Raw genomic sequence first — 12,753 nt, forward strand, 5'->3', positions numbered from 1 at the left:
ACCAACAAGTGAGCATGACATTAAGAATTACTATAAATACTAGAGAAAGATTGAGAGAGAAGGAGAAAGAGATAATAAATCATTAAAAAAATAAATAAAAAAGAGCTTAGGAAAAATTAGAAAGAAAAGGAGAAGGTTAACTAGTGCCTTAAGGGCATTAGTTAAGGTATGTTTAATAATCCTTGATTTCATCATTTTTATACTGAAAACTAAAATAATTAGCTCTATTAATTAATTGTATTATAAATTCATAAACAGATTTTATAAAGACAAAAATATCCTTGGAAATTTGTAATCATTATCTCTCTTACATAAAATAAGCATTTTAGAATTTTTAAGGTCTATACTAAAAAGCAAGAAAAATATTTCTCTCACACCTGAGAAGTCTCCTTGTGGAAACTTAAAATGTGAAGACCTGAAACATTTGAAGTGTATGGTTTTAATTTTTACAAAAAAAAAAAAAATCTCTTTGAAATTTGTAACAACATTAAAATATATTTTTTTTATTATTTAATTTATATTTTAATTATTTTTTTTGTAAACTTTTTAAATGTTTAACATTATTTTTTGTTCATTTTATGTTAATTTAATTTTTTTATGTTTAAATATGTTTTAATTTTTAGAAACATAAAAATATTAAACACAATTCTAAAATATTTATGGTCATATTTTGTCCTCTAAATAAAGTAAAATGATAATAATGATTATTAAATTAAAATTCATTTAATATCATAACTTATGAATTTTTATAAGATTCTATATATATTAATTATTGTTAACGGGTGTTCTCGTTAACAAGATGCATGAAAAGGGAAAAATATAAATTGAAGAGAAAGAAACGAGAGAATAAAAAAAATGTCACGACTAAGCATTGGGATATGCAACAATTAAAGTCACTTATTACATGAATTAAGTGATGTAAAGTTTTCAAAACATGAGTTAACTCTACACTATGTAGACTTGAATGATCAGATAAGCGTTCCTCTCGGTATGCGTGTTAGCCGTTGTATTGACATAATGTTAAAGCTAAAGTCTCATCCATTGAAAATAACATTGATTACTCATTATTTGCATTAAATTGATTACTCATTATTTTCATTAAATTGGTTTAATTGTGAAACTTGTGATTAGGAAATTAGTTACGGTCTTGTTAATAAGTGTTCTAAAGACATTGATTAAACATAATTAATATGTATTGAATTCTACAAAAATATACATTTAAGAGTGATATTAAATAAAATCTACCTAATAACTATTAATGTAATTTTATTTTGTTTAAAGAATAAAAATGCTCATAAATATTATATAGTGTGTTTAAAATTTTATTTAATATTCATCGATAAAAATTTAAAAACAATTAAATAATAAAATAATTATATTTTAATGTTGTTAAAAATTAAATATAAGAAAATTTAAATTAACAAACAAAATAGCAAGAAATGTGTTAAATACCTAAAAAATTTACAAAAAAAAAATTAAAGTAGAATTTTTTTTTCTTTGTGTTTTAGTAAAGACCTTAAATTTTCTAAAGTCCTTATTTTGTATCAGAAAGTTATTCTCCAAATATTTAAAAGGGTATTTTGATCTTTATAAAATCTATTATATGTATTTATACTATTTTTAATTAATATATTTAATTATTTTCATTTTTAATATAAAAATGTTGAAATCAATACACATTAATTATTCTTTAATCAGTACCATAAAAACACAAGTTAGCATTCTCCAATTTTTTTATGCTTTATATAAGTTAATGTTTTAACATGGAGAAAAATCTTCAAGTAGATTAATATAAGATATTAATGTACTTTTATGTACAATTCAAATTCAATTTTTTATGTACTTTTTATGTTATTTTAAATTTAAGTTTATTCAACACTTGTTTTTATACGTTTGATATAGGCAAGAAAAAAAGATAAATTCTAAATTAAATTTTCCTCGAGGAAAGTATGATGAGCACATAAATAAAAAACCCAATAACATAATTATGGTAAGAGAGTTTATAATTAAAACTTTTTATAGGTTGTATTTATATTAGTAATTAGATAATTTATTGGATCAGACTAATTAATAGATGAACCTAATTAATATATATATATATATATATATATATATATATATATATATATTATAAAATACTTTGTAAATAATCCAAAACTCGTCTTATGAATAGAAAATATGCATGGGGGAAAATTCTCTTAAGATTTTAAGTAAAACTTACTATTATAGAACAACAAAATAATTCTTATTTTGTATAAGATTTATATAAAAAGGCTAGAATTAAATTTTAATATTGTAAAATACCAAAAAGTATTTTATCTTTTATATAATTTCTCCTTCATCAAGTATATCTCCATTTCTTTCTTCCATCTAAACAAAGTAGAATGCATGCTGTAACGTCCCATTTAATTGATAAGCATAATTAAAAGAAACGTCACATACAAATAGTATAGCAGCGCATTTCAGGGGTCTTAAACATAACCCCTACAATATCCTAGGCACACTACGATGTCCAAAACTAAAACAAATACAAAGTGCAACAGAGTCAACATAGGAAATTAAAATACAACTAGTACATGGGCCATAGCCCGGAAAGAAAGCCCATAAAGTTTCAAATCCAGTCCGAGTGGACTAAGAAGCGGAACCTCCATCATCCTGATTAGTTCGGGGAGTTCTCACCTCTGCTCATATCAACATGTTGATGATCATTGCAAAAGAAAATACCACGCCACAAAACATACAACCACAAACAGTAGAGTAAGCTAGAACACAAAATAATTTCATCATGCAATCTGATACACGTTCGCAGTCAACTACATATACAACACCCAAGCATGCTTTGACTCTCAAACAAATACACTAAGACTCGACTGACTCATCCGGATACATACAATCTGGTCGGATTCAACGAATGCTTGCACTTGTGGTGGATACCTCTACTCACCATCGAGCTGCTCACCTCGAGCTATGTGTTACAAGTGTTATAATGAATCAATTCCCTCACACACAAGAGTCAGTCCGCTCTAAGTGAGACTAACTGACTCCTTAGAGTGTCAAGATGCAATCTTACCTTGAATTCTTACCAGACCATATAGATGGGGCACCACCATGGACACCCACTAACAAGGGCCATGGAATTACGTCCCGACCATTGAAGCACTACCCTGAAATCCCACCTAGAGATCTCAAGGATTTACGCACTGACAAAATACTATACATATTCAATCAATCATGAAATATTCACCACACATGTCAATATCATGTCAATCTTTGTAACCATCCCTCATTCGTATCTCATATTTAGTCAACCACAGCTCATCCTTCCTAAAGCCATGAAAATAGAATCGTACATCATGCCAATACCATGCCAAGGATCATCATTCATTTTCCATGAATCCCTCCACATTTCATATCAACTCCATAAACATCCCATCATATTAAATCCATGAACCAATCCCATACATACACATCATGCATCCCATGCTTTAAGCAGATCGAATCATCCAAAATATATTAATCACACAAGAATTAGCAAAGGAAACAGAACCTGGTGCATTCTCGTCCAGCCTCTTGCTCAGGCAGAGGAGTCTCGCTGAGGCGAGAGGGTCTCTCGTTCAAGCGATCCCCCTTCGCCTAGGCGAGGGCTCGAAAAGAGGAATAGTGGCGCTGTCACGCACTCTCGCTTAGGCGAGACCTCCTCGCCTGAGTGAGACGTGCCCTCGCTCAAAGCTGGAGATCATCGCCTGAGCGACAGCTTGCATAGGCAGAAATGGACGAGTACTACTAATCTCGCTTAGGTGAGATAGGTCGCTTGGGCGAGATATGCAGGACCCTCCACTGTTCACGCACGCACAGACCAACCATTTTAGTCACACCAATCATTCAGTACATATTCACAGCACCAAAACTTCAATCATACATTCAAGATCACGAAAATGGCCATAAAACTTATAAATAAAGCTTAAGACGCAAACCCTAACTTCCCTTAACTTGAAAGGGGTTAAAAGAGGCTTTGGCAGTCAAGTGTAAAGAGCACAACAGCTTTAGGAACGAACGGAGGAGCTGAAAGAAATAATGGAGCAGGAACACGAGATGGATTACTATGAAACCCTAACTGGAAAACACGAAGAGGGATAACGGAGACTAGTACGAGCTAGTAAAAGTACTTACATGGAGTAGAAAGCGGCTTCGAGCTAGCTTGAAGATGACGGAGCTCTAAACCCTAGTAGAGCTTCTATTCTGTAAGGGGAAGGAGTCAAGGCTTGATTTGGAAAAGTGAGAGCAGAAAGTGAGTCTTGGCTGCTTTAGGGGCCTTGGCACCCCATGAGCCAGCCATTAGGCCCATCTGCTTAGGACAAGTCCTTAAGACTTAGGATAGAAAAGGAATAGAAATAAAGTGGGTCTTACACATGCGATCATGTTTAACCTTCAAACTCTTAATGAAACAACAAAATAATTGAACACATATTTTACGCTTAAAAAAATTTATTAAATTTATTTCCCAAACAATTTCTTTTACCTGAACTTTCAAATGCTATATTTTTATATGAAGTCTTTCGATCTCAATTAATAATAGTATTAACATATAATCTGTTAAGTATAAATTAAGTAAACCCTAATTTGTTTCCAACCCACTAACTCCTCAAAACTATGAGCCTATTACATTTTTATATGAAAAAACACCTATTTTAAAAAGTATTCATTTAAAAAAAAATGTGTTTATTTAAGTTTTTAAAATAATAAAAATTGGAAACAGGTTTAAATTAATATGGCTAAGAAACTATTTTGAACAATTTTTTATAAAGTTAAGTTACTTCCTTCAAAACAAATAAGGTATTTTTTTACTTATAAAAATTAAAAATTAATCACTACGTTGTTTTTCAGTTTCTAACCAACAAGCCTCATATCTTATATACATAAAATTCAACAGAGTTTCTATAATTTTGAAACAACTAAAATTAGTCACCAGAAGAATGATAACGAGTCGGGTCAGATACGGATAACACCTATCTACAATCTGATATGCAAAAAAATCCACCTGCTACCCGCTTGTTTACCCTTTGGGTATCCGTTTAAAAAATATTCGCAAATTTTTTTAAAACCTGCGAGAGTACCCGTAGATACTTGCATACCTGTAAATTATTTAGAAATTTTTTTTAAAATTTTTTAAATAAAATTTAAATAGAATTATGAAAAAAATAAAATAAAATAAAATATAAATTAAATTAAATTAAATTTTAATTTTAATTACTTAATCTAATAAAATATAATTTTAATTTTAATTAAATTTAACTTAGTAAAGTATAATTTTAATTTTTTACATATAATGGGTACCTACCGGTACGAAAAATATGATACTCACACCCAATCTGTTTATAAGCAGATATTAAAATACCCGCTACCTATTACCTGCGAATAATAAATATCTGTAGGTACTAACTATCCCCTGCAGATTTTATCCACAGATACCCTCGGACGCGAATATTTTTGTCATTCCTGTGATGACAATTTCGTTTTTAATTATTATTATTATTTCCTATAATATACTAATAAAATTTAAAAGCAAAATTATACATCAAATATTCAAATATATATATATATATATATATATATATATATATATATATATATATATATATATATATATATATATATATATATATATATATACACACACACACAATACTATATGCATCTTATATTTGCACTGCTTAGTACATCTTATATTTCCTATACTACAAGGGGAAAAAGTATTATTTATTTACAGTTTTTTTCTTATATACTGGCTTTCAAACAGGTGGAGGGAAAAGGTTATGGATAGGGTTCACTTGGACTGTTGGGGGTAAATAAAAGGTAACTCCGATTTGTCCTTCGATGACAATCGGCGCATTTAGAGCAGAGAGAAAAGTAATGGTAGAGTTTCCCGTTCCCTGAAATGTTACAGAATTGTTTACTGCATTGGTTTGCCATGCGTTTCCCGGAAAAACAGCAACAATGTCGGAGAAGAAGGGATCAGACATGTTTGGAGCAGCCATCTATGATAATGTTATAAAATTTTGTTTTTCACACACAATCATAAAATAGGGAAGTGAGACAGATATCACATAAAAAAAAACTACAGCGTATCATAATAAAATAAAGTGAAATGAAAATTCTCCCAAGTTTTATAAAACTGGATTTTATTATACTTTATAAAGATATTGATTAATTTTTTTATAGTGATTAGTCAGGATAAATGAGCTCATGGCCAACAAAATAACTCAAGAACATCTCATCTTGAGTAATACTAACTCGTTTAAATCCCCAAGGTCATACCTCCAACTACAATAATCAAATCTTTATTTATCATAATTTTTTTTTCAATATTAAACCATATAAATAAATAAATAAATAGATAGGATCAATGAATAATTAAAATAGATATAAATAAATAAAAAGGGTCAATACATAACTAGAGATAAATATAAATAAGTAAATGAGAGTAAATATAAATTGAATAAATAGGATTAGTGCACAACTAGAGATGAATATAAATAAATAAATAGGAATGGAAACTAAATATAAATTAGAATGAGGTTAGGGACACCTCACTTAAGGTAAATATAGAGATAAAAATAATTATGAATAGATAAAAAAAATAATTAAAGTAAAAAGATAAAATGATAGATGTCTCCTTCCCTTACCTCAAATTTTGAAAAAGATAAATGCACGTTTCTCCTTTTTATACACTCGGATTGTAGCACTCTTTTTTTAACGCCTTCGTTGTTTTCTTTTTGTATATCTTTCACTTCTCTGCTTCCTTTCACTCTTACTGTCTTTTTTTTTTTCAGCTTTGAATCTCCATTATTTATAGCCATCTAAATCTATACATACATATATAGATATAATTTTGCATTCAATTGCTCTTAGATTTTATTCTGATTTGGGTTATCTCCATTTATCCGAAGCTCCCAACATTTAATGTTCTGACATTATGTACTTAAGGTTTATCCAACAGCCAACGTGATTAGCCTAGCATGAGTGCTATTACTATATTCCTTGCATTCTGCATCCAAAGAAATACAACTCACATATAATATATTTATATTATAACACTCTACGTACGCTCATTTAATAAAGATCTGGAAGCTTAAAACCTATTATAATATATATATATATATACACACGACGACGCATGGCTCTTTTAATATATATATTTATATATATATATATATATATTTTTTTTTTCTTTATTATTTATTTTATTATTATTATTTATTTTTTAGAAAAAAAATTATCTTAATTTCTTTATCCTTTATAGTGTTTTTCATTTTAAATGTTTATTATCATCGTTATAGTATTACTTATTAATTATTATTATTATTATTCTATATATATATATATATATATATTACTATCATTATTTCTAATAAAATAAAACATTTCTAAATAATGTGATATTAATAGATTGTATTATAAAATTTATGGATGTTACAATTCTTCCCTTCTTATAAAAATTTCGTCCTCGAAATTTTGCTTTTATTTACTAAAATAAATGAGGATAAATTCCTCGTATTTTTTCTTCTAATTCCCATGTAATATCTGCATTAGCTTCATTCCACATGACCTTCACTAGAGGGATCTGTCTGCCTCTCAATTCTTTGACCTTCTTGTCCATAATCTGTACAGGTATTGCGTCAAATGTAAGGTTATTCTTTAATTGTACTGTATCAGGTCTTATCACATGAGTCGGGTCAAAAATATATTTTCTTAATTGAGACACATGAAAAACATTATGAAGGTTGGAAAGGAACGGGGGTAAACAAATTTGATAAGCAACAAGACCTATTTTTTTAAGAATTTGGTAAGGACCAATGAACCGAGGAGTGAGTTTTTTTGATTTCATCACTCTACCAATTCCAGTGGTTGGTGTTACTTTCAAGAATACATGATCACCTTCTTGAAATTCAAGAGGTCGTCTTTTCTTGTCAGCATAACTTTTTTGTCTACTCTGAGTTGTTCTCAATTTTTCCCTAATCATTTTGATTTTCTCGGTCGTATGTTGAATCATCTCAGGACCTAATACTGAATTCTCACCGGTCTCAAACCAACACAAAGGTGTTCTACATTTCCTTCCATATAATGCCTCATAGGGTGCCATACCTATACTGGAATGGAAACTATTGTTATAGGTGAACTCAATCAAGGGCAGGCATCGATCCCAACTACCAGAATCTTCTAATACACAAGCTCTCAATAAATCTTCCAAAGATTGGATTGTCCTTTCTGATTGTCCATCAGTTTGGGGATGATATGCTGAGCTAAGATGGAGTTTAGTCCCCAAGGTCTGATGTAAGCTTCCCCAAAACTTAGAAGTAAATCTGGGATCCCTATCAGACACAATACTTGTTGGAACTCCATGTAACTTGACAATTTCTTTTATGTACAATTCAGTCAATTTTTCCAATGAATACCTAATGTTAATGGGTAAGAAATGAGCAGACTTTGTTAACCTATCAACGATAATCCATATGGAATCAAATTTTTGAATGGTTCGTGGGAGGCTAACTACAAAATCCATTGCTATACTATCCCATTTCCATTCAGGTATATCTAAGGATTGTAGCATTCCTGTTGGCTTTTGGTGTTCTATTTTAGCTTTTGACAAACTAGACATTTTGCTACATATTGTGCCACTTCCTTTTTCATTTTGGGCCACCAAAACATTTTCTTGAGATCTTGATACATTTTTGTTGTGCCCGGATGTATGCTTAATTTGCTTTTATGTGCTTCTTCTAGAATCATTTCCTTAATTTCCTCATTATTGGGTACACACATCCTGTCCTTAAATCTCAAAATTCCGGTTTTATCTATGCCAAAATTCTCCCCACCCCTTTGACCTATCAATTTCTTTTTCTTATTAATTAACTCATCTCTTTCTTGTGCCTCATGGATTTGCTTTTGTAAATTGTTAGTGATGTGAATGGAGTTTAATTGCATTTTATCATGGCTTAGGGTGACCGACAAACTCATGTCTCTAAATTTTTCTAACAAATTCATTTCATGAATCATTAGTGAAGAGACATGTAAAGATTTTCTGCTTAAAGCATCTACCATTACATTTGCCTTTCCTGGATGGTAATGTAATTCAAAATCATAGTCTTTTAGAAATTCCATCCATCTCCTTTGTCTCATATTTAATTCCTTTTGGTCAAACAAGTATTTGAGACTCTTATGATCACTAAAAATTTCGAACTTACCACCATAAACATAATGTCTCCATATCTTAAGTGCAAAAACAATGGCAGCTAGTTCTAGATCATGGGTTGGGTAATTTTTCTCATGTGTTCTTAGTTGCCTAGAAATATATGCCACTACCTTTCTATCTTGCATAAGAACACAACCTAATCCCATTTTGGAAGCATCACAAAATATAACAAAGTGTCCAGTAGGATCAGGTAATGCTAAAACAGGAGAAGTGGTTAATCTTTTCTTGAGTTCTTGAAAACTATTTTCACATTTTTCTGTCCACACAAAAGCTTGGCCCTTTTTGGTGAGTTGGGTTAAAGGCATAGCTATTTTAGAAAATCCCTCAATGAATCTTCTATAATATCCTACTAAACCGAGAAAACTGCGAATCTCAGTCACTGTTTTTGGTGGTTCTCATTGTAAAACTGCTTCTACTTTGGTCGGATCCACTAACACTCCCTTATTGGAAATCACATGTCCTAGGAATTTCACTTCCTCTAACCAGAATTCACACTTAGACAATTTGGCATACAATTTCTTTTCTTTCAAGATTTGCAAGACAATCTAAAGGTGTTTCTCATGTTCCTCAAGAGTCTTAGAGTAAATAAGAATGTCATCTATAAAAACAACTACAAATTGATCTAAAAAAGGATGGAAGATCCTATTCATATAATCCATAAATATTGCAGGGGCATTGGTCACACCAAAAGGCATCACTTGATATTCATAATGACCATACCTAGTTCTGAAAGCGGTTTTTTGTATGTCTTCTACTTTTACTCTAATTTGATGATATCCTGACCTTAAATCTATCTTAGAAAATATAGAGGCTCCTCTCAATTGGTCAATCAAGTCATCTATCCTAGGAAGGGGGTATTTATTCTTTATGGTGAATTTATTTAATTGACGGTAATCTACGCACAACCTAAAACTTCCATCTTTCTTTTTAACTAACAAAACCGGGGCTCCCCAAGGTGACACACTAGGACGAATGAACTGTTTTTCAAGTAACTCTTCTAACTGTTTCTTCAATTCTGCTAATTCAGAGGGGTCCAATTCCAGGCATCAGATCTATGGAAAATTCAATTTCTCTGTAAGGTGGTAAACCAGGAATATCATTGGGAAAGACTTCAGGAAAATTTCGAATGCTATATTTTTCAACTCAACTTCCTCTTTTATTTCCATAGATGATAATAAGAAGTACCCTTGAATTTCATTCCTTAAAGGCTCAGTTTTTGAATTGGTAGGTGATTTTAGAAGATTCTCAAAGTTTGAAAATATCACTGATTTCTTAGCACAATTCAAAAGGACTCGATTGGAAGATAACCAGTCCATACCTAAGATTACATCTAATTGAGATAAAGGTAGACATATTAAATTTACAAGGAATTTTCTATTCTCAATGAACAGTGGACAGTCTAAACAAACTCTATTGGTAATTACTGAGTCACTTGTGGGAGTTGAAACAACCAAACTAGTTTTTAGAAAAGAGGTCGACATATTAAGATGTTGAACACAATAATTGGAAATGAATGAGTGAGTTGCACCTGAGTCATACAGTACATTTAAAGTTTTTCCTTTAATAAAACACATACCTTGAATTAGATCATGGTTTTCAGCAGCTTCAGCTCCAGTCATGGTGTATACTCTTCCTGTTGTGGTAGGTCTTGTATTGGTTGCACCTGGATTGAAATGTGACTTTTGTTGTCCACACTCAGAGAATAGGTGACCAGGTTTCCCACACTTGAAACAAACTGGTCCCTTAAGGTGACAATCTTTAGCATGATGACCTTGTCCGCATTTAAAGCATCTGATATGATCATATATAGGTCTACTAGAATTTCCTGATGAAGATTGGTTGGATTGGGTCCTCCATTGTGGGCGATTGTAAGGTTTTCCCTCATTGCGTTTATTTTTATTTGTTTGGGGTCCAAAATACTTTGGTTTGATATTTTGGTTGTTCTCAAAATCTTCCAAAAATCTACACTTGTGAATAAGCGTAGGAAAATCAGTAATTTCTAGTATTCCTACTGCTTTTCTCAATTCATCTCTAAGTCCATTTTCAAATTTTATACACTTCATCCTTTCCTCTGGGTGATAAAAGAAAGTAGAGTATTTTCCTAACTCTTCAAACTTGGAAGCATATTCCCCTACTGTCATACTTCCTTGCTTCAACTGCATAAATTCTATTTCTTTTGCTCTCCTCACATCATTAGGGAAATATTTTTCTAAAAACTTTGTTCTAAATACATCCCAGGTAATAACTATTCTTCCTCCTTCAAGTAATCTCCTAGTACCATCCCACCAATATTCAGCTTCTCCTATTAACATAAATACAACATAATTCACCTTTTGGTTGTCAGCACAGTTCATAACTCGAAATATTTTTTCTATCTCCTTAATCCACAACTCAGCTTTTTCTGGATCGTATCCTCCAGAAAATTGTGGGGGTTTGTTTCTCCTAAATTCAGCTAAACCTTGTGATTCAGGGTTTCCTTCAGGTCTTTGATTCCTCATTAGAGCAGCAGCCATGTCTCGGATAGCTTGCATTGCTTCAATTAATTCATTGTTCCTCCTAATGTTTGCCATCTGGAATTATATGAGTTAGAGAAAAAAAAATAATGAGCACATTTCACAGATCTCGCATGAAACGTCGCTCTGATACCATCTAATGTGACGACAATTTCTTTTTTAATTATTATTATTATTTCCTATAATATACTAATAAAATTTAAAAGCAAAATTATACATCAAATATTCAAATATATATATATATATATATATATATATATATATACACACACAATACTATATGCATCTTATATTTGCACTGCTTAGTACATCTTATATTTCCTATACTACAAGGGGAAAAAGTATTATTTATTTACAGTTTTCCCCTTATATACTGGCTTTCAAACAGGTGGAGGGAAAAAGTTATGGATAGGGTTCACTTGGACTGTTGGGGGTAAATAAAAGGTAACTCCGATTTGTCCTTCGATGACAATAGGCGCATTCAGAGCAGAGAGAAAAGTAATGGTAGAGTTTTCCGTTCCCTGAAATGTTACAGAATTGTTTACTGCATTGGTTTGCCATGCGTTTCCCGGAAAAACAGCAACAATGTCGGAGAAGAAGGGATTAGGCATGTTTGGAGCAGCCATCTATGATAATGTTATAAAATTTTGTTTTTCACACACAATCATAAAATAGGGAAGTGAGACAGATATCACATAAAAAAGAACTACAGCGTATCATAATAAAATAAAGTGAAATGAAAATTCTCCCAAGTTTTATAAAACTGGATTTTATTATACTTTATAAAGATATTGATTAATTTTTTTATAGTGATTAGTCAGGATAAATGAGCTCATGGCCAACAAAATAACTCAAGAACATCTCATCTTGAGTAATACTAACTCGTTTAAATCCCCAAGGTCATACCTCCAACTACAATAATCAAATCTGTATTTATCATAATTTTTTTTTCAATATTAAACCATATAAATAAATAAATAAATAGATAGGATC

General features: G+C 30.8%; 1 protein-coding gene across 1 annotated transcript; it reads right to left on the minus strand.

Annotated features, from left to right (window-relative positions):
* Positions 1–7,592: 7,592 nt before the first annotated feature.
* On the minus strand, positions 7,593–11,817 carry LOC146884606 (uncharacterized). The gene is made up of 2 exons (XM_085675823.1): positions 10,824–11,817; positions 7,593–7,660 (listed from the first exon to the last, which is right to left on the minus strand). Exons 1-2 carry the CDS (start codon positions 11,815–11,817, stop codon positions 7,593–7,595), a joined length of 1,062 nt encoding a protein of 353 aa, XP_085531949.1.
* Positions 11,818–12,753: the final 936 nt, after the last annotated feature.

Source organism: Vigna unguiculata, chromosome 7 (assembly GCF_037176805.1).
Source record: "Vigna unguiculata cultivar grain cowpea cultivar isolate G323 ecotype 2 chromosome 7, ASM3717680v1, whole genome shotgun sequence".
NCBI lineage: Eukaryota > Viridiplantae > Streptophyta > Magnoliopsida > Fabales > Fabaceae > Vigna > Vigna unguiculata.